At 37.0% G+C, this 23,968-nt stretch overlaps 1 protein-coding gene across 1 annotated transcript; it reads left to right on the forward strand.

Annotated features, from left to right (window-relative positions):
* Nucleotides 1–5,232: 5,232 nt before the first annotated feature.
* LOC140953644 (uncharacterized) lies at nucleotides 5,233–7,738 on the forward strand. The gene is made up of 2 exons (XM_073403061.1): nucleotides 5,233–5,571; nucleotides 6,494–7,738. Exons 1-2 carry the CDS (start codon nucleotides 5,233–5,235, stop codon nucleotides 7,283–7,285), a joined length of 1,131 nt encoding a protein of 376 aa, XP_073259162.1. The 3' UTR covers nucleotides 7,286–7,738.
* Nucleotides 7,739–23,968: the final 16,230 nt, after the last annotated feature.

Raw genomic sequence — 23,968 nt, forward strand, 5'->3', positions numbered from 1 at the left:
TAACCTTTTGGATACGTAAACTATTTTTGGTGAAAAGCTGCAAGGGGTGACAGGTTGCACATCTATACCGGCGTGAACGACCTTTAATATTTTGGCTCTAACAAGCATGTTCTTTGCCATGGTTTTCCTTTCTTTCAGGAAATAAGGGGTAGTTCTTTAAAAAATTAGCAAAGTAGCGGTTGGTTTTGTGCGAGATTCCACTTTTCCATTAAAGCTTCTTTTACGACTAGAAGTGAGTTACAGTGTACTGCGCAAGCGTGACCAGTAAATTTCGTCGTCGTGGTGTCGTCGACGACGCCTAACAAAGTACAATCACATCGTCCTGCAATCCACAAGCTTCAGCAGGTATAATGCACCTATCAATGTAATGCCGGCGGGGAGGGAGGCAGAGCGTAGGGTGGAGATTTGACTTTTTTCAAAAATTTGCAATCAAATTCCCTGCCCACGGGCAAATCATTCCAGTCAAATGCAACCAAATTTCCCTACCCTAGGCTGCACATTGCTGTCAATCCCAAGGCAGAACCCAAGAAAGGTACAATAAAGACATCTCCAAATAAAACTCTGCAATCTTCTATAAACGTTGCTGCATCACCAAAGATACATGTTCATGTGACAGCTGCAATTATACGTTTTAACCATAATCCGTGTTACACTGCGTAAAATACATAAACCTTTAGGAGAAAGTCCACATTTTGTAAGTTTAAATATACCGTTCTTAGTAAAGGGTACAAAAAGAGTCAGTTTCGTAAGTTTACACTGATTACAGCGAATGAGCCATACACTAATCAATTGTACTTGCAAAAATCGACTTGGTTTCTCTTTACTTTCGTTTACTTTGATTCCACAGTATTTTAAGAGGTTCAATTGATCAAAAACACGTTAAAACAAACGAAATTTGAAGACAAAACAGAGAAATTCACTCAGCCTTCGCTTGTTCTCATTGGCCTCCATGACTTCCTGATCTTTTCAAACCGTACGGCGCATGCGTGAAGCGTGGAAGTGGGAAACAGATGTTTCGTGGCAGTCTTTTTCGCCCATGTCGGCAGTCAAATATCTCCACGTCGAGCAGAAAGATTCAAATATCCCCTCCCCTGCGAGAGCAAGATCAGTCAAATGCCCTACCCTAGGGCCAACAAAGACAAGCAAATCCCCACCCCATACCCTGCCTTCCCCCCCCACCCCCCCCCCCCCCCGCCGGCTTTACATTAATAGGTGCATAAATCCACTGTTTTAAGCGATTTTTGAAGTCCTTTGTTTTTTTTTTATCCTCGTAAATCCAGGTATCGTTGATTTTTTCTCGTAACAAGCGATGTTGATTGAAAATTCGACTAAAAGTGTACTGTGAAAGGTTTGAACCCAGGAATCGTTTCAAAAGTAGGTTGAGTTTGATCGTCCGGGTGAACGTGGTCCTGAATAGGACTGTTGTTGTTGACAGTGACTGACGTTTCGACAACCTGTGCGGTAGTCATCTTCAGAGTCAAAGTGAGTTGTATTACGTCAGTTGATATTATTATACTCTGGTTATTGATCTGATTGGTCAATTACGTCGCGACGTTATTGGTCGTCTGTCAGTTAAGCCGTGATGTTATTGGCTATGAAGACTAAAAGTATACTATAATGAATTGTTTTTACGTCGAAGAATGACAACAGCTGTGGAGGCCGAGCGAACGAACTCGTAAGTGAGAAATTTATTTGTACGTATTTAGGTAAGGCAAATCATATATCTTTAATATAGAGGAAATAAACTTTATATGGAAAAAAGCTATCAATTCAAAATGTCTCTTTTTCCAAATCTAAACTCTGACAGACACTCGGACTCGGTCATCTCATTCAGGTTGAAAGTTGAATAATCTTTGTGCGGAAAGCAGGTGTTTTTCCACTCGAAAAAGTCAGACAACACAAAAAAATTCTCCTTCGTCAATGAAATTAGACGTACGGCTTAAAAATTAGACCTTGCATTGTTTTAAAAGACGCCATTGCGAAAAACTTTGTTGCGAACGAACATCACAGTTTTACATTTGTGTTTACATTCAGTGTCGTCGTCGTCGACCGACCGACCGATTGCATCTTAAGTTTCCTTTTTCCTGCCGAAACTGACGTTCTCGTTCCAGTCTTCTCCTAGTCAACAGACGTCGTCGTCGTGAACTTCGTCGTGGTTCTTAAGTTCCCTATTGTGTCAAGAAAGGAAACATTTCTTTCCCTTCCTTGCTCGGTTTTGTTTCAGGAGCGCGGACTTCGGTTTCTGTGAGTTTCATTTATTTCTGATTGCAATTTGTCTTTCAAATTGTGTTGGTAGCCTCTGTACATCATCAACCATCAAGCGTTCTTTTGCATGAATTTTGAAACAGTTTCCTCAAACTCTTTTGACAAATCGGTGGGTGACAAGCCGCAAAATGTGTGCTGGAAGGTTTCCGTAGTATTTACATCAAGGATAACTTTTTCGTTTAATCTTGTGCCTTTGTACTCAACTGTGTCTAAAAACATTGTCTCAGTGAATTTCGGTGGTGAATTTAGTAGTAGGATCATGCAAGTTTGCTTCTTCGAAGAAAGTTACGATGCCTGGTTTAAAGACGGTTTAGCTGCTTAGCTTTTGTGTTTCAATATATGACATGAAAATGTTGGCAGAGGAAACTGCTGTCTTTGTGCCCATCGCGGTACGGTGGGTTTGGAGGTAGAGCTTTCCATTGAACGGGAAAGAATTTTCTTTGAGGATTAATTTAAGCATTTGTCGCATATAATATTTAGGACTAGGCGGGTTGTAGAAATTTTTGGCATACGCTCTGCAAACCGATTTCAATATCCTCGTTTGTGGTATTGACTTGTAAAAAGACTTGTGACGTGGTATCTTGGGTTACTTCCTAGAAAGAAAGGAAAAATACAATATACTCTTCTTTCTAAAAAAAACATAGATAATGTCGGTCCATGTCGGTAGTCGGTTAATAATTTTCCTGTCGGTAGTCGGTAATTTTTTTCGCGTTTTGTCGGTAGTCGGTAATATTTTTTGCCCTTTGTCGCTAGTCGGTTAACCCCATTCACACCCTCTTTCAGTGAAAGTTATGGACCAAAATTTTAACGACACTCGTTAAGCGCAGAAGAAGTTATAAGGTGCGTATAACTGTGTATATATAAACACTTGGAGAGTTTGCCAGACACGAGTTAACAAATCTTTCATTGGAAACCTTGCCAGACACTCTTTCTCTCTCTTTGACCGGAATAAGGCTCAGCCCCAAACAAAGAAGACGAGTGTACAACGGTTAGCTTCTCACTAGCAGAATGATGGACGATTACAGAAATTCGCCGACAATCAAATTCTGTGCTGACTTATTACCTGCTCACAGAAGTCCTTCCGCTATAAAGTTTAATATAAGACTAGAATGCGCGAGTGTGAATTGATCAAACGTCCTTTCAATTTCTAAGGCTTCCTTTCCCGCAAATAAAATGAACTGAATGTAAAAAGTGAAAGAGAAATAGCGAAAAATTCAACTTCTAATTAAATCTTTTCTTATGGTTTAGAATAAACTATTCTCGAAACTGAGAAAGTTTTGATCAAAGCTGTGTAAATCGACCTGAAACTGTGCATGGAACCTTGCGTTTCCTGTATTTATCTCACCTATTGTATGGAATATGTGTGAAAATCTTCCTTATGAATCGGTATATTTCAAAGAGCTACACAACGAGCAAGAATGCTATTGACCGACAATGTACAGAGCGGGGGCAGCTGTAGTGTCAACTATTACTAGTTTATATGCAACCAGATGTTTTGCGCTGACAGAAGACGAAGGGATTAACAATGGAAAATAATAAAATCTCCAACTGTGTCAATAAATTCGCGTGTGTGCGATTCAAAAGCTTTTAAGGATCCATTTAATTGCTCATTATTCAAATGCTACAAGTTTATGAAAGGGCGTACCAGCTCTACGTTGTCACGTACCAAATTAGTCAAATGCTTCCGAGTTGAGACAAGCTGTTATCGACTAGTACCTCGAATGAATTCGAGGGTGTATATATAAATGCAAAATTTGCAATAAATTTGCTCTACAGTTATAAGAAAGTTTAGTCACAAAGTCACTTTGTATATTCTACAAACCGAGAATTTAGCCATTAGTTAACGGCTAAATATTTTCCTTCTTATAGAAATTATTTAGCCATTAATTTAACGGCTAAACATTTCCTATACATATGTAGTAGGTTAACAGGTCGTACAGGATAAATCTAAACCAACGCGTGTCGCTGTGATATGGCTGAGAGTTAAGGTGAATAGAACTAGGCTGTGTACGGCGGCCCACTTCGCACGAAATGAAATAAAATATCAGAAGAGCCGAGAAAGCGGACTTTTCCAGTACGTATTTTATGCATGCCAATAGCTTCAGTAGCTTGTTTGTCATTTATACCGCTCTATAAACAGAAGTTTTACAAATGTTACTCGCTGTCCCCTTCATAGAAATCGGAGGAAAGCAAAAACGTACCATGGCCAGTATCTGGGAGAGAAAGGAAATCTTGTAAAACTTTTCGTTAATCGTCAAGAGTTATAAAAGGCTGCCCAAGATCGCGCGCTGTGAGGTTACCGATAATTTTAGCTTTTCACATAGCGCTTTTTTATTACACCTAGGATTTTAGGGTGCTCGAGGGGACGCCTGACCAGCCGATGCCAGGGCCTTTTCCCGCCCCACCCATTTTTTTTAAGGGAAAAACCCTGGCGACGAGGTTGCCGCTTCATAAGCAATTAACTTTTTTTTTTTCAAGATTATTAACGTAAGTCATTTAAAAATTATAAGACATCAGAATAAATCAAACATATCTCTCCAACAGGAATAATCATCTAGTTTCTAACACGACCTGCGACATGGCCAGTGGTTTTTTTTCTATTATTGGCCGATTTCGCTTTATTAATAGAAGCTTTAAAAAATCTGCAGTTTTGTAGTTGTATGAGTTCTTTCCACCAATTATGACAGGATATTTGACGTTGACAGCGGTTATAAGGCCGAGGTTCAGACAAGAAATAGCCGCTGATCACTCCTTATTGCTTGAAATTCAGAATTAAATCTTTCTGGGTTATTTATTTATTATTATTATTATTATTTTTTTTTTTTTTGAGATTTACAAAGTGTCACTTCTTTGACAAAGCTTTCCTTGGTTTACTAATTCCAGTCCGTAAAACCTCGGGCGCCACTTAAATATCCAGGTATTAGTTGTCGTGTCTACAAGTCTAATTCTTTCTTCTTTCAGTCAAAAATGGCTTCAAGCACTGGGTCTCTATTATTCGTCACATGGATAACTCTTCTCCTTTCACGTTCAATGAGAGCAAAGGACAATCAACATGCAACACAGCTGCTGTACATGTACAACATATTCACTGATAACGTCACCATATTAGGGCATACTATTCGTTCTATGAATGTATCAAGTCAAGTTGATTGCTTCCGCCATTGTGCAAAGGTTTGTGGTTGTGTAGCATTTCAATTGACTGGGTGGAAATGTGAATTATTGGATGCAGATAAAGATGTCGTGGTTGGGGACCTGATAACTAGACCAGGCACTGCTTTATACACTATGAATCAGGATAGTATACAGGTAAGATTGTGTCATTGATAGGAAAACAAGTAGAGCTACTAGAGAGTAATGAACTATAAATGAATAATAAAAAAATAAAAATAAATAAATGTTTTTATTGAATACACAAGTAAAAATATATACCTTTATTATATAGACACGAGTGTTTTACTGGAATATATACCACTCGTAAAATTCATAAAAACTACATCCGGGACCCGAGTGGTTTATTTTCCATAATCTCACACGTGAGTTTATCGATGACGTAATTTCGGTAATTTCCCTCTATTATTTTATCGATGTCATTTTATCTATATAATAAAAAGAACATTACACGCCGGCTTGAAGATATGAATTTAATTTTCTCGTGGCAAAAACAATATTTTACTCACTCGCTGCGCTCGTTCGTAAAATATTGTTTTGCCACTCGAAAATAAAATTCATATCTTCGCGCCACCGTGTAATATCCTCTATATATTTATATGTTTAATATCATTAGTTAAAAAGTGCCCCGATTTAATTTGTAGCTTTGAGTTTGGTGACATGCAAAGGTATTCTGTGTTTTGTGATTATAAACCAAATCCGATTTTATGACAACAGCACGGCTTTATTGAGCTCCGTCGCTAAAGGAAGCAAAATTTGATGTAACAGACGCTGATTAAAAGAGAAATTCTCCCTAAATTCTTTCTGCTGCAAACTCAAAATTGTTAGCAAGATCAGTCATTGTTTTTTAGAAGTTTAATATTCACAACGAATCAGCCAGGTTATGTTTCTTGATGATTTTGTGGCCAAGGGATGATCGGAATCGCTCACTAAATTTGAGCGCAAAACGTTAGGTGTAAGAAGACAAATTTGCGTCCACAACTAAAACTTAATTCGTACATGCAAAAAGGTATCCTGTATGACTACACTTTAATTATTATTTTTTTAATTATATTGCTAGGTGAACCAAAGCTGTGTTAACGGATGCTGCAGATCAAAGCCCTGTCTTAACGGCGGAACCTGTGAGGAGAAATGCAGTGACGTCAGAGAACCTTATACTTGCACATGCTCAAAATATTACAAGGGAAAACGATGCGAGCAGTTTTATCCAGAAGTCAGGTCGTGCCAAGGTCTCAAGATATTTAGGCCGGGATCGCATTCCGGTGTTTACGAACTTGTTATAAGTGATAATAAAACCATGCAGAGTTATTGTGACTTTACCTCTGAGGCTGGTAAAGCTTGGACGCTCATAGAATCCTTTTCGCTTTCAAACAAAGACATATATAAGAACAAACCATTTTATCACGATTTTCCTCGAAACGAGAACAACTTCACATGGGACGACTTTAGGCTTTCATACCAAGCCTTGGTTAATATCCGGAATAACTCAACGCACTGGCGCGTGACCTGTACCTTCCCATCAGGCCTCAGTTATGCCGACTACGCACGCTCTTCGCTCAATGAAACAGATCTCCTAACGTTTGTCAATCAGGACAAATGCAAGAGGTATGAATATGTTTCAGTGCGAGGAATAAACTGTACTGATTGTAAAGGAATGTTGGTTCAAAGAGACAGTCAACACATGCATACAGATTCTTACTGGAGCGGAATAAATGGCTGTCAGTGGAATCCCGGGGCAGGAGCAAAATCAGGAGAAGATAATTTCGGTTTTTATGCTGATACCAATCCAAAACATAGGTGCACGGTAAACTCATCGTCTACTACACAGTGGTGGCTTGGGTCACAATTATAAAACAGTGTGACCGTGTGTATTTATATAAATTGTCCAATGCTAACCTTTTAGCTAAACACCATTTGTCGTGAACAGTTTCATTAAAGCATATAGCAGTGATGGATCCAGGGGAGGCCCCCCCCCCCCCAATTTTTGGCCCCAGCTGAGATGTGAAGGTCCAAAGATTTCTTAAATCCCGTTAGACTTCGTTTTAACAACCGGCCCTAAGACTCTAAATGCCTTTTAAGTACCCTGTAAATAAGTAAGGGATGCACTGATGGACTCTCAAAATCATATAAGCTTAAACAACTTTTAACCTTGCAGGAAAATGTAACAGACTACCAACACTCCAGAAATGACTGTGTGTTGTTCACCCACTGTGTCGTCTCGCACACAGATTTAATTTCTTGCGATAGAGGCCGGAGTGTAAATATTGCAATCAATATATATAAGTAGTTTTGAGAACCTTTGTTCAGTGCCTACCATTTCTTCCGTGGCTATCTAGTTACTTCAAGACCGTGAGTATTGGTCCGCTCCAGAAGATTGAATCTCCAAAACCCCTCCCTGCAGAAAAGTGATAGCAATAGTAGCCTGCAACGGTCTTAGTTAAACACGCAACGGTTTTTGTGAATGCTTAGTGTTCAATTACTACCTAGATGTGGACTTACAAATAAAACCAGTTTTTTTATTAGTTACAAAAATGGTAAATATGGAGTTCTGTTTCGGCAAAGAACAGGATATTTGCATGGGCTAAGCAATGAAAACAGGTTAAATGATTAATAAAGCATCAATTTCTAAATTATTTAAAACGTCCGAAGCCCAAGCCTATTAGCTTATTTCGAATAAAAAAAACTGAAATAAAAGTTGTTTCATACCTTTCTGCCCAGTAACAGCCAACCTGAGGCTGGAAAGGGGTGGGTGGTGGGTGGATACAGAGTACTCCTTATTATTCATTCAAAATATTCGTCCGTTTCTGATTGGCTAAAACTGATCCCAAGAATATTTCATCATAACCATCGACCAAATTTTGAGGAATTTTCAATAATAAGAACTGATGACGATGTCGCCAGATAATCAAACGGGTAACCGAGAAGATCTGGAGACGAGGTTGAGTTGTTTTGGTAGTGAATACAAAGTGGCGGAGCATTTCACTCGTTTTACAGGTTAGATAGATAGAAACTTTTATTTTCTATAGGGTAACTCCTTCAGTTTTTGCACAGTATAAAAAAAATCTTTTCCACAGACGCCCTACGTGATAAACCGAAATGGAATAGAAATAATAGTAATAATTAAGTACAAATAAAAATAGAAAAAGCCATATAAAAGACTTGAAAATCAAATTACTAGAGAATTCATAAAAATCTCAATCTGAATGAGTTACACAACCGTGATAAAAAATCCTTTTTTTTCATACAATTTAACTTTATAGACAGGAGTCTAAGCACTGTTCTTTGTTCTTCTGGGCAATACTTCCCCTGTTATAATTAAAATAGTGCATAAAAACTGTGGACAATGGTTCCTTAAGCATTTCTTAACTGGTTTGCGTACATGGCTCTCACGTCTTTTATCCAGATTCATGTAACCCAAAAAAGTTAGCTCTTTTTCGCTGCTCCCCAGACACATAACGTGCTGCGCGCCTCTGCAATTTCTCCAATTTTTCAGCGTTAACACTCCCGCAGTAGCTCCACACAGCGTCGCAGTAATCAAGAATAGGGAGAACAAAAGACGTGAAAACGGTACCTGTCATGTACATGTTTATGTTTTTCATTATTGGGCCTAACAATGCTACTCTCTGCCTAACATTATCGACTAAGTAATCAACGTGCGCATTCCACGTCAGCGACGGATCGAGAACAACCCCAAGATATTTATTCTAAAAAAGCATGGACTAATCCTTTGTGAAAATTTCAATTTATTGCATTTTTTTAAAACTTTACTTTTCTAGTCTAAAAGCGTTCTTTTCTATCCAAAACATCCAAAAACGATCGTTTCTGGTTTGATGTGCCAAAAAAACATAGTTGATAAAAAGATCGAATTTTTGGCAAAGACAATGCACTAATTAACCCCTTTGGAAAGTTTTATTTTTTGGGCTTTTTAAAACTTCAATTTTCTGGTCTTTAAAACATTGTTATATATCTAGACTATCCAAAAACGATCTTTTCTGGCTCGATTTGCCCAGAAAGTTCGAATTCTTGACAAAAACAATGGACTAACCCCTTTGGAAGTTTCATTTTTGGGGCTTTTTTAAAACTTCACTTTTCTGGTCTTAAAAACGTTGTTATATATCCAGACTTTCCAAAAACGATCTGTTCTGGCTTGATTTGCCCAAAAAACACAGTTGATAAAAAGTTCGAATTTTTGACTAAAACCATGGACTAACCTCTTGGGAAAATTTCAATTATTTGGACTTTTTTTAAGACTTAATTTTCTGGTCTAACAAGCATTGTATTTTATCCAGTATATCTTAAAAAGATCTTTTCTGGCTTGATTTGCCCAAAACACTCAGATGATTAAAAGTTCGAATTTTTGACAAAAAGCGTGGACCTACCCCTTGGAAAAATTTCGATTTTTGGGACTTTTTTAAAGTTTTACTTTTCAGGTCTAAAACGTGTGCTCTCTATCCAGACTATCCAGAAACGACCTTTTCTGGCTTGATTTGCCTCCTCCAAAATTTGATAAAAAGTTCAAATTTTTGCTGCACTAATCCCTTGGGAAAACTTTGATTATTGGTACTTTTATTAAAACTTCACTTTTCTGGTCTAAAAATCGTTCTTCTTCTACCCAAAAAATCCCAAAACGATCTTTTCTGGCTTGATTTGCCCAAAAGACACAGTTGATATATAAAACAGTTCGTAGTTTTGACAAAAACCTGCGATGGCGTGTTTTAGTTTGACTCAGTTTTCAAGTCATAATGATAAGAAAAAAAAATAAAGCTCTTCTACCGTCATTGACGCAACTAATTCACAATTTTAAATAAAGCCAACAAAAGAGAGAAAAAAGAAAGAAAGAAAAAAGTAAAACACCTGAGAATGAGCCAGTGCTACCTATTTGCAACCGTTTGTTTTCATTTACACCCGAATCCGGAATCCATGTGTTTCAGCTGTCTATTTTGTCAAAACAACCCCGCTTAAATTTCATCCCATTTATTTCTGTGTTGTTGTTGTTGTTGTTTTTTGTAGATCTCAGCGACAAAGTCGTAGAAAAGTAGAAAGTCTATGTTTTTTTTTAAGCAGCAGACACATGCTCCACCGGGGACATACATTTCAGCAAAGAGCAAGGTGGCCGCGCATTGTGGACGATGTGGGACCCTGGGAGCTAAAAAGCACAAAATCAAAGATGGCGCGCGGAAGGCAATGCAGAAGGCATGGTTGGTTTTTCTCTCGTTTTTCATCTTTTTTGCAAGGTTAGTAGCGATTGTAGGTGGATCAAACAGTAAGAACTGTACTCATTCCTTGATAATGGCTTCCTGACATGGCTGAAATGTCGGAACTTTGTCTCAATACTTTTCACATGTTTATGTTTCTCAAAATTGTTATTAATTAGGCAAATCTGTGTTCCTTTATACACCACTTTCCCTTCCCTTTAAGATTCTGTGCATACATCAAACTGCTGCTTATAAAAATTAATAAAGAGGGCTCATAAACAGAGGGTTTTATACCCGAGAGGGCTTACTTGTATAACAGGAACAGACTGCTCGACACCAGCGCTAGTTCACTAGCCCGAGACGAGTGAAACCTTAGGCTCGGATGGTAAAAATATGCTTATAACATAGCGCGCGTGCTTGCCCTATATAAGTCCTATTGAGCCGCTATGAACAAAATCTTTATTTACGCACGTCCGTGCGTAAATAAGATGTTGTGAGCATTTTTTTTTTAATCTGGCTGCAAAGTACAGTTGTCGTCTTTTAAGCTGCAGTGCAGTTTTCCTTCTCTTTAAAACATGGAAGAAACCAGCGAAGAACAGCCCAATTTTTGTATCGGCATTGACCTTTTAGGTCCTGATCCAGCAAGCAGCAAAAATAAAGCTGAATTTAAAAAAACTCGCAAGTTGCGCGTTTCGCAAATTTGTCGGAAGACCAACTGCAGCAAATTTTGGCCGAAAGACATTCACTGGGAACAGAACAGACACCAACTGATCATCAACAACATTTAAGGGTAAAATTTCCTTTTTTATTGTTGTTTTTAAATTTGTTACGCACTTTTGTTAACTATCTCCGGACAATCCGACTGAAGCAGGAAAATTTCTCTCGCAATAACAACACAAATTACACAAGAAGACATAAATTTATTACTCACGAAAACAACTGCTGCCAGGTCTTCTCAAGAAGCCGTAATGACCAGCCAATGCTCGTAAATGAATATAAGTTTAAAGAAGGATGACAGTCGTCTTCGCTAAAAACATGTTTTCTGAATTTCGCCGAGCAAAACGTAAACATCTTTTCAGCAAATCCAAACCATACTCCACGACTTCTTACGAACATGTTAGTATTTTAACTTTAGGTGAACTTTAAGACTCTTTTACCTTTGTTTCTGCTTAGTTTCCATTGATCGTTAACGAATAAAGAAGCAAATTTTCTTTCTCAGTTTTACAGAAAGAACATTTTCATTCAAACTAGACGATTGTGGTGTGTTCATAATCAGCCAATAGAACCATTTGTTATTGTGTTGCACGTTACAAGAATTTTGCAGTTAATCAAAAAGCAAGCATTTTTGTCAGCTATGTTATAAAAGAATTTGCTCATGCTTTTTAGCTGTGCGTATATCGAGTTATGGATTCACTTGGGAAGTTTGGAGAGCACTCAAGAAGCTGGAGTTGCACTCGGCTATCACCTCGTGCAACTCTTACGCATCTTTCGTGCTCTCCAAACTTCCCGCGTGCATCCATAACTCGATATACGCACACTAAGCATGAACAAATTCTTAATTCTATATGTACTATTCCCTAGACCAGTTAGTTTAGTTGAAAAGTAGCATTTCCACAACTTTTTAACTTGGGGAGTTCTTTTTCTAAAACACTTTATCTGTAGTTTGTTTCTACAGCTTAAGTTTTTAATGTAAACTAAGGACTTGCTATCCATATCATAGCCTGCAGAGCTGGTGTTTAGTCTCTCCCTTGGAATCAGTGGCAGTTTTTGACTTGTCCCAATTCTCTGGTAGCATTAATGTCCAAGCTGGCGGGATAGCATTATTCCCAAAAAAATCATGGGTCATGCTGCAAAATATGCATGCTCTGCAGGCTAGCCATATGGTGGAAGTAGATTGTACAATAATTATTGACTTGCAAAACCTAAGCCAAGTAGGAAGTGGAATGGTATTTTTTTTTTTAGCCCTCATGGGCTAGGGATTTATTAGAACAGAAGAAATAAACAGTTTGTTAAACACAATGCTCATATTTTTAGATGCATTTATTGGAATCAAATGAATATTTGTTTTGATATTTTCATGAAAGACAGCTAGATGTAAAAAGGTCTTTAAAAGTTTGAAGCCAAAGTGTATAGTTTTTCCAACAATAGCGCATGTGTAAGACTTAAAAATTGTTCATTTTCAAATTCATTTAGCTGTTACTTTGTATTATTGACTGATAGCATTAAGCACTTTAAGATTACTTCTTTCTAGCTTATTAAATTCAAATAATTACACGCGCAGTTAAAATCAAAATCTTAAAAGAAGAGCTTTTTCTGACAAATATCAATTCATGTAATCTGCTTCAATGAACGAGCTCCTCCACAATGTTGGTATACAATGTGAAGTTTTACTTTTAATCATAAGTATATGTGTAGTTCTGCTATTTACATGATACCATTTCAGTGGACTGATTTATTGACTGATTGATTGTTTCCTTAAGTGGTCCTTATATAGCTGATTGACCCATTATTATTATTGCTTACTATCTGACTGATAACTTCAGGACTGACTGACTGACAAACTGACTGTCTTGCTTGCTGACTGACTGACTTATTGACTGACAAAATGGCTGACTGACTGTTGACTGTATGACTGATTAACTAACTTGTAGTTGACTGGTGAACATACTGACTTATTAGCTGACTTAAGCTTGTTGACTGTCAGTGTCTATCTATCTTACTTCCTGAATGAATAATCTGCTGACCTGCTGACTGACTTACACTGTACCTATTGGCTAACTGACTGGCTTACTGACTAAGTGACTCATTGACTGAATAAATGGCTGAATTTTTGACTGACAACTGATTTACTTACTTTCTACTTGACTGTTAGACTGACTGTCCAATAGTCTTGCTAACCGAATGACTGATTATAAAAACTGACTTACTGACGGATTAACTGACTGATCGACTGAGTCATGGACTAACTGGCTTACTGATGGATTGACTGATTGGCTGACTGATAGGCTGATGTGTTGACTGACTGACTTATTGCCAAGTGAAAGTAACTTGCTTGCTGACTGACTGACTGACTCATTGATTAATATGCTAAGTAACTGATTTATGGACCTAATGTTTGAAAAACTGACTTACTAACTGTCTGATAGACTTACTGAATGGCTGACCTGTTGACCTACTGACTGACCAAACAGCTGACTTACATACAGTTGATAACCAACCGAGTGACTGACTTATTGATGGACTCACTGACTTGTTGAGTGACTGCCTTACTGGCTGTCTTGCTGACTGACTGACTCATTGACTAGACGACTAACTTGTTGATCTTGCTAAGTGATTGACTGCATGACTTGGCAACTCACTGACTTGCTGACTCAATAAATAGGTCATATTTTGACTGACTGACCCTTTGACTGATTGTGTCATTGACTAAATGGCTGACCTGCTAAATGACTGCCTTATTGGCTAACTAACTGAGTGGTTGATATGCTGAGTGGTGACTGATTGACTCATAAACAAACTCATTGAATGACTGACAGACTGACTGACTGGCTGATTATACTGACTGACTGACTTGGTAACTTACTGACTAGCTGCATTACTGACCGACGGCTGACTTGCTGACATGTACTTGCTGATTGACTAACTGACTGTTTGGCTGACTAACTGATTGACTGGCTGACTTGCTTAGCTTGTACACTGTAATGTACTTGAAGATCGATCAACTTCAGGACTGAATAGCTGACTGACTGATTAACTGGCTGACTTGCCTACATGAACTTGCTGAATGACTAACTGACTGATCGGCTGACTGACTGATTAGCTGGCTGACTTGCTGGCTTCATGACTGGGTTGGTGAATTACAGACTTACTTGCTTAAAAACGTACTGACTAATTGATTGGCTGTCTGACTGACTGTGTGACAGATAGAGTGATTAATTGACAGTCAGAGAACTGACTGACTGACTGGCTGGCTCATTGGCTTACTTATTGGCTCAATTGGCTTGAAAATGAATATATGATTAAGATAAATTTTAGGTTTCATAAAATATTTTATTAGAGTCATTAAATTTTGATTATGAGTTGCTATTGAAATATCAATCACTGAAATTCAGCTCTTTTTCTGAAATTCACACAAGACTACAAAATCATTGAATGCATTTTTTAAAATTGTACATTTATGCTGCTCAGTTTTGTATTAATTGTATTGGCTTGACTGGCTGGTTGACACACCCTAGAGAAATGGAAATAATAATATATGTTATATCAATAAGATAAATTTTAGGTTTCATAAACTCATAGTCATTTGATTATGAGTTGCCTTTGAAACATTGATCTCTAAAATTTGGCTCTTCTCCTGAAATTCACACAAGACTACAAAATCATTGAATGCATTATTTTTTTAATTATTATTTTGTACATCTATGCTGCTCACTTTTGTATTAAATTATTGTTTTTAAAATGAAAGGGTACGTATGGCTACTAAAAAGCCTGAAGAAGCTACATAAACAGAGGGGGTTTATATATTGAGAGGGCTTACAAATTGTAGTGCTAATCCACTTGGGCGAGTAAAAATATGCTTCTACTTTTACAAATAATTATGCTTCTACATTTACGAGCCCCCTTTCTAAAACACTTTATCTGAGTACTTTGATAATCTTGAATAAAGTTTGAAAGAATGCAAAATCAGTTTTTAGTGAGGTTTTTACCATAATTTGCTTTAGTTGCTGTTACTTTTAAACAGCTTGCTATTCAGTAATGCACTTGACTAGCTGGCTGATGTGCATTTTAAATGTTCATGCTAGGAAAAGAATCAAGGTTACTGATTGCTAATGATAGTCAATTTTTCATTTCAGATCAGATGTGCCCAGTAGATGTCCTAAGACTTCAACAGCCAGGATTTTGAGATTATATACTTCACTACTGTAAGTGCCATACGTTGCTTTGTAATCCAGCTATTGAGTGAACCACAAAAACTGAACTTGTGCAGCTTTTTTAAAGTATGATTGTATACATTTTTTGTAAGCTTTTAGTAGCCATACCTGGCATATGATTTAACACAAAATTTTAAGCTGTTTCAAAATTAATGTCTCTGTAAAATGAAACATACATGTCTACTTATAATTATTATAGTGAAAGAACACACTACTTGAGTGCCTTAAGATTCAATAGAAGTTTTCAAACACAACGTAAGAATATAAAACAGTTAATTTGTTAAAAAATAATGCTCTTATTTTAAAATGCATTTACAGTGATTTCGTTAATTCAGCATCCTGTGTCCCTGATGCATAAAAATCCCCAAAGATGCAAAATAATCAATCAATTTGTGTTTTTCTAGAAGTATCCTGTTTGTGTAATTTCTGTGGCAGTTATTATGACTGTTGTTTAAAGCTGCATATTTCTTTGAGCCTTTGTTGTGCTATAAAAATTATGGAAGGACTATATTTTATTTAAGGTTTAGTATATTGTAGTACAGAGTTTAGGAGTCTGTCTTCAGATTAACTGTCCTGGTTACATAAAGGCCCGCCCGAACATTTTCAATTTCAGACTCGCGATCGGTTTTTAACTGGGACTCATTGGTTCAAGACTGGGACTCATGATTTTTCACAAGAAGAGTCCTTAGACTCACCATAACATTTTTGTAACAAAATCACTGCATTTATTGAAATCGAATGAATGTTTGTTTTACCGATAATATTTTCATGAAAGACAGCTACAGGTAAAAAAGCTCTACAGTTTGAAGCCAAAGAGAACAGTTCTTTCCAACAAGTAGTACGACTTAAAAATTGTTCATTTCCAAATTCATTTAGGGAATTACTTTTCATTATTGACTGATACCATTAAGCACTTTGGGATTTCTTCTTTCTAGATTAATATATTGAAATAATTGCATGGGCAGTTAATATCAAAATCTTAAAATAAGAGCCTTTTCTGACAAATGGCAATTCATCCTTAAGTAGTACATGTGATCTGCTTTAAATGAGCTGTTACCACAGTGTTGGTTTACTATGCCAAGTTTTACTTTTAATCATGAGTATACATGTAGTTCTGATCGGCTGACTGACTGCGTTTGACTGGCTGAATTGCTTACATGTACTTGCTGATTTATTAATTGACTGTATGGCTGACAGACTGATTGACTGGCCGAAGTGCTTACATATGTACTTGCTGTTTAACCAACTGACTGACATGTAATTGGGGATTGAATAACTGACTGATCTGCTGACTGATTGATTGACCAGCTGGCTTGCTTCCATGTACTTGCTGACTGGCTGACTGACGGATTGACTGGCTGATTTGCTTACATGTACTTGCTGGTTGACCAACTGACTGATCAGCTAACTGACTGATTGGCTGACCTGCTGATTAAGATAGAGATTTCCTTCTTTAGAAACTTACCAACCAATTGACTGGGTCACCTGTTCAGTTACTGACTGTGCGTGCACCCCTTACCCTTATCTTGAGAAGTGACTAGTAAAAGTTTCACTTTTGTATGACAGATACATGTAGACTGATTAACTGACAGTCATGTCAGCTCTGATTGATTAATTGGCTCATTGCTGGAGTGATTGGCTTTACTGGTTGTTTGAAATAATGGAGAAATGGAAAATAAATATATGAATAAGGCTAGGTTTCATAAAATCAGAGTCATTTGATCATGAGTTACCATTGAAATATTGATTGAAATTTCCACAAGACTTGAATGCATTTTTTAATTTGTACATTTATGCTTCTCACTTTTGTATTAATTGTTGTGTTTAAAAATGGAAAGGTATGGCCTCTAGAAAACCTGAAGAAGCTTCTTATGGCTAGGAATTCCTCTAGGATACAAGAAAAGATTCAAATTCATTTTGAAATTAATTTTGACAAATGGCACTTCATCCTAAAGTAGTACATGACAGATGTGATCTTCTTTGAACAAGCTGTCACCGCAATATTGGTGTAATGCCAAGTTCTGCTTTTCATCATGAGTATTGTCTTTGCAATCTACATTATATCATTTGAGTGGACTGATTTATGGACTGATTGACTGTTTCCTTAAGTGATCCTTAGTTGATCAACCAACTGACTAAATGATTGACTAACTGACTAATTTGCTTTTAATTCTCACCAATTTCTTGACTGACTGTCTAACTGGATGACTTGCTCAATTACTGACTGTATGACACACTAGGCTGAATAATTAATGGTCACAGACTGATCGATTGATTGGCTGGCTTGTTGCCCTGACTAAATTGGCTTGACTGGCTGGTTGACATACTGGAGATTCATGCTAAGAAGAGAATTTAATTTTAATGTGCTCCATGATGTTAATCAGAATTACTGATTGCTGATGAAATGACTAATTTTTCATTTCAGGTTAGACATGTCCAGCAGATGTGACAAGACTTTAACAGCCACTGGATTTAGAGGTTATCTTCAGTGCTGTAAATGCTGTATAATTATATGCTTTGTAATCCAGCTCTTGAGTGAACCAGATAAGCAAAACTTCTGGTACAGCTTGTTCAAAGTAAGATTGAGGTGCAGATTCATTAGCTTTTAGGGGGCCAGGGGTACCTGGCCTAAATAAAACTAAAATTCAAAACTGTTTCTAAAATGAGAGATACGCTAATGAAGGAAAAAACACTACATTCTACTTGAGTGACTTGAATTTTTCTTGATTTCAATATTTGGCAAGCTGTTTCTTGTTTACAACTAAGAAAACAGAGATTCCAAAAAATTTTAAGGCTCAAAGGAAGAGTATAAAACATTTTTCTTTTTAACGAAATTTAATTTTTTGAAGTCAGTGAATGTTTGCTTTGAACTCTTCATGTAAGACCAGCTAAAAGCTCTCAAACAGTTTGAGGCCAAAGTGTACATTTCTTTCCAAGTAGTAGCTCTTGTGTATAAGTCCGAGGTACTTAGAAAAGTGTTTATGGCTCAAAATACTCTCAAATAAAATTATACAAGTGTACAATCGTCACTGTAAGACAATTATAATGAGCTGCAACTCCCACAAGTGGCATGGACATTAATATATTAATGTTATTTTGGAAAAGGAATAAATGAATAAGATGAATTTAAGGTTTCATAAAGGGTCATTTGATTATGAGTTTCCATATTGATCACTAAAAATTGGCTCCTTACTGAAATTCACACTACCAATTTAATTTGTACATTTATTTTGCTCACGCTTGTATTTTGTGTTTCAAAAATATGTTAATGCTTCAAAATCCTTTTAGGTTCAAATAATTACATGCAGTTAAAATCAAAGCTTAAAATTGACAACTGGTAATTTGTCCTAATGCAGCAGGCATGATTTGCTTTGAACAAGCTGTGCCACAATGGTACTTAAAAGCCAAGTTCTGCTTTTAATCATAAGCATAGTTCTGCAATCTACATGATACCATTTGAGTGGACTGATTTATTGACTAATTGACTATCCTTAAGTGAGCCTTAGCTGATTAACCAACTGACTAAATGAGTGACTAACTAACTAATTGGTTGACTGTCTGACTGATTTCCTGACTGATAAACTGACCCATTGATTGACTGTCTGACTGTTTGATCAACAGACTGTCTGTTTATATTACTGACTAACTGACTGATAACTCCAGGACTGATTGACTGACAAACTGACTGACTTACTTTCCGACTGACTGACTGACTCATTGACTGACAAAATGGCTAAAATTAATGGTGCCATTTAACACCACAAGCTAGCCAGCTGATTAGCAGCTGAGTAGGAAAACAACTGTCTTGAATGACTTTTTTGCAAGGTGGTTGGTTGCGTACTTTTTGACTAGGAGATCGATTTGACTGATCGCTATTTATTTGATCAGCTAAACGGTCAACTGTCCTCTGTGTGGTTTTAGTAGATTGATGAACTCTGCTTCCCATATTTCATTTCATGATGGTGTATTTTAAATCTCTCCTGCATAACCCCATGTGAGTTGAGAAAGATGTTTCAAAATAGAAAGACATCTGGAACAAAACTAATGCATTCCATATTAGTGACTTAGCATTTTTCTTGGTCGCTAATAATACATGTATTATCATAATGCGACTACTAATTCACCATGGTGAATATAAAGCCTTTGTGGTGCCATGTCATCGCTATGGAATGTTTAAATTCTTTTCCCAGGCGTTTCTTTCAGAGTGGGTGGGAGGGGGGAGTGGGGTGGGGGCAAACAGTTTGTAACACTGACATTTGACACCTCAGCGATATGTTTTCTTTTGTCAGGGAAAACAATTTCTTTCCTGAAATTTAAGGTTGTCAGCAATACCCCCTTCCTTTTTGTCGATTTTCTTTGGTTCCCTGGGAGGGCAATGAACAATAAAAGGGGCACTTCGCTCGTCACAGATTGGTCTCTTAAACAAAAGGCCAGCTACAACGCAGAAGAGTCCTAAGAATATCTTGGCAACATTTTGGTAAAACGAAATGTTATCACCAACAAGAGGAATCAAGAAATTGTTGTAAAAACTGTTTGGGTACTTACCTTCTATGATCATAAAACATTTAATTTTAAGGGCATTGAAGAAAAATTCACTAATATCGCTATTTGATTCATATGTGAATCAAATACAAGATGAAAAGTCATAAAAGAGAGAGTTGTTGCATTGTTAAAAAAATTTCTTGTGGTTTGAAAAAATGTAGGAAAATTTCAGTGTTACGAGGAAACCCTATGGAGAGATTTAAAGATGCCCACATCAATCTTGTCAGTTCCAAGGATGATCAGTGTATCATTTCTCCTTACTTTTTCAACGCATTGTCAAGTAATGAAAGATAATGCAAGTTAAGACCTGGATAAACATCTATATTTTCACAGCTAGTATTTTGGACATGCGTAGGGGAAGTGAGGAGAATTGACACTTTCAGCTTAGGACTGAAACTCCACAGTAACCTCAAGGTCTTGACAACGTTTTGTGAGGCAATTTTGGTTTGGCCTTAGCAAACGGCTCGGTTAAGCTGCTTGTAAATCAGTTCTAAAACTTTGTTTTAAATGCGCGTATTAGTTTGTTTTACCTACAAACATGTCTTATTACTACGCCGTTCAAATGTCACACGGCGAAGCGTTGTCGAAACTATGAAATTATTGAAAACAGGACTTGGTTTATTTTGTTATTTTGAGGAAGGCTCGGACACAGTGGAATATTTGACGGGGTAAAAATTAATTACTTGGTGTTTCTAGCGATGAGAATGTTACGTGCGATGTTTAAAGAAGTAAAATGCCAATTTCTAAAACACCGCGCGAAACAATCTCTTAGTTGGAAACCGGTGTAAATCTAAGACTGATTTATACTAGCTACATAAGCACAACTAGTACAGGTTTAGTGAGGTCATCAGCGACGGATGAAATAACAAAGAAAAGAGATTAAAAAAAAACGGATTCTTATGTTCTCCTCATTGCGAATATTCGCGATTTGTGCGTTAATTCCTTATGAGGAAACAAAGAATATGCGTTCTTTTTCTCCGTGTTTGCGCTCACATTGTTGAGGTCTTCACTAAAAGTTGTGCTTGTGTTTATGTCGCTAGTAGAATCAGTGTAAACTGCGCGCAATATTTCACTGTGTCCGAGTCTTTTATCTGGTTCACTCGAGTAGTTGGATTACAAAGTAAACAGTACAGGTACTGAAGATAAGAGTAATTTACTAAAGCTTGTCTCTGTTGTCCATTTATTCCAAAAAATAAAAAATAAAATTAAAAAAAAAAAGTAATCTAGCCTCCCCCGTCCCTGCCGGGCTGCTTCCACTCCGCTCCGAGTCGGTGTTCAGTCTCCTGTCCTCATTTAATATTCCAACTTTAAAATCCTGGTCGGTTTTACCTGATCCCTTCATTCAAGCTGGAGGCAGTTGGACACTTAGAAAATTCGGTCGTTTGTTCCCAAGTGGGGTGGGCAGCGTAAAGGAAAGTGAGAGTTAGCTCCTCATGCCCTCAGGGTCTCATTCATTTACGTCACAATACCACACCGGCCAAAAATAATTCTTAGTGAAAAATATAATTTGTTTTAGTTGAAGACGCGTATCTACAAAGTCAATATATCGTGAAAATATCCAGAGACTCGGACAAGAAAAACGAAAGTGCTACAGAGTGAAACTCAGTCTTCAGTGAGTCTCCGTCAGAAACGAGGGCAGCGAATTGAACAAAGAATCGCGCTGGTCTGACTGACCTTCATTTCACAAACTTCACCAAAGACCACAAGTCAATAATAATCTCTCCTCTGCGTAGCAACTGATGCTGGATTTCTCTCGCCCTATTTTAATGTTAAGTGTTTAATTTTTAGGTCTCAATGAAATAAAAATTTGCAACTGAAAATAAGATTTTCTTTTAGCGCCGATTATTATCATTTATCCCAAAATGCCGAAGTGCCGCGATTGAGTTTTGGTCTTAATGTTTCGTTTAAAATTCAAAATCTAAAATTTGCCCGCCCAATTATGAATTAAGATGCCGTTATTTAAAATCAGTGCCGAATAGATTTTGCTTTAAATTTCGCCAAAGGGATTAGATCTAGAGCGCCTTTGTAACTAAATATTTCATTTAAGTTAAATTTTGGTACCTTTTACTTTCGATGAAAATAACGGACAAATTTTCGCATTTCGAAACGAAAAAGGAAATTACGGAAATTATTGGAAATATATATTTTTTTAACCTATAAAGTAAAATTAAATGTTTGCTAGAAAAACTTAGAATTGATTTAAGTCTTAATTTATGCAGCTAGCCGCGATGTTTATCCGTATAACAATGACAATTTGCCGGAATAATAATTTGGGCCAATTTCCCTAGAGATGTTTCAGCTGTCGTGACCGCAATGGATACTTTACATCAGGTTTTCCACAGAAGACTGGAACTAGCTAAATGCGTTGTTTAAATAAAAAAATAAATGAGAAGAATCTTCCAGTCCTTTATGGGAAAGCCGATTTTAATGTATCAATTGAAGTCACTACCGAGAAATTAGCTGAAAATTTAAAGAAGACACTAAGCGAGATCTATGTTTATGATGAAAGTTGTTTATATATTTATGCCTACAACCGAACCTAACGCATGAAGGTCGAATTAACTTGATCTATCATACAAGCCACGGAAATCTACTCTACGTCCCTTTTAAAAAAGGAAATAGAGAAGACTTTCACAGCAGCCTAATTAACCAAGTTAATTTAATGGTAATAATTTGATCCTAAATTAATATGGTTGAGTTGCTAGGTTTCCTTTGGCTTAAGTAATATCAAAGAGAAGTTAGTCTTTAACATCAACAGCCAAGTTTGTTTAACTGTTGTTTCCAGTTGACACAAAAACGACAGACAAACAAACAACAGATGTTGATGTAATAAGACATTAGTTTTGATCATTGTTAGATAATTCAGGTAGGAAATATGATAATGACATGATAATTAAGATAATAATTGAATCCCAAATTATAATGGTTTAGTTATCTTGCTTTCCGAAGGTTTAAATAATATAAAAGAGAAGTTAGTCTTTAACATCAACAGCCAAGTTTGTTTGACTGTTGTTTCCAGTTGACACAAAAACAACAGACAAACAAACAACGGATGTTGATGTAATAAGACCTTAGTTTTGATCATTTCTAGGTAATTCAGGCAGGAAATCTGAGAATGAGATGATAATTAAGATAAAAATATTAATAATTAATTTGTATATGATTTTTATCCTATGCGATGGTCTGAACAGTTATTTATTATTAGGCCTAAGCAAGCTTGAGATAGATGTGAAATTTTTAGGTTTAGAAGAGAACTCCATTACCAGTTGCCCCCATTAGAGAGATTTTTATGACTATCAGCTCAATTTGATGTCATTTGTAAAAATCCACCCACACCACACCAGTGAGATTCAATGTCCAGTCCTCTGTCCTCGGATCCTCCATCGACACACCTACTCCGTGAGCCAGCACAATGTTAGCACCCCCGTTTTTCATCCTACCGCAGTGGAACATTCCCAGACATATTGTTTGCAGGCAAGCACCTTACTGTTTTTTTTTTTTGAAAAAAGGTGTGGGTAGTATTATGACAAAATGAATGAAGCCCCAAGAACACAAGAAGCAAACTCTCACCTTCCTCCACACTGTCCTCCCCACTTGGGAACAAACGGCCAAATCTTCCAAGTGTCCAACTGCCCCAAGCATGAGTAACAGGATCAGGTAAAGTTTCCCAGGATTTCTCAGTTGGAATATCTCAGAGGACATCAGAATTCACACCTTCTCAGAGGCAGAGCTTCCACAGCCCAGCAGGGACGAGGTTGGCTAGACTTAAACATGACCTTGCCCAAGTGATGGGCTCCTAATCTTGTGCGTGTACCACCTGAGGTCTGAAATTAAATAAGAACTTAAAAAAATAATGAAAAGCTAATG

This window comes from Porites lutea, chromosome 12 (genome assembly GCF_958299795.1).
Source record: "Porites lutea chromosome 12, jaPorLute2.1, whole genome shotgun sequence".
Lineage (NCBI taxonomy): Eukaryota > Metazoa > Cnidaria > Anthozoa > Scleractinia > Poritidae > Porites > Porites lutea.

What these genes read in the sequence shown, in the direction of transcription:
- LOC140953644 (XM_073403061.1), top strand. Translation starts at nt 5,233, where the DNA reads ATGGCTTCAAGCACTGGGTCTCTATTATTCGTCACATGGATAACTCTT. An exon ending in TGAATCAGGATAGTATACAG is followed by an intron (nt 5,572 to 6,493) that starts GTAAGATTGTGT and finishes TTATATTGCTAG; the next exon opens with GTGAACCAAAGCTGTGTTAA.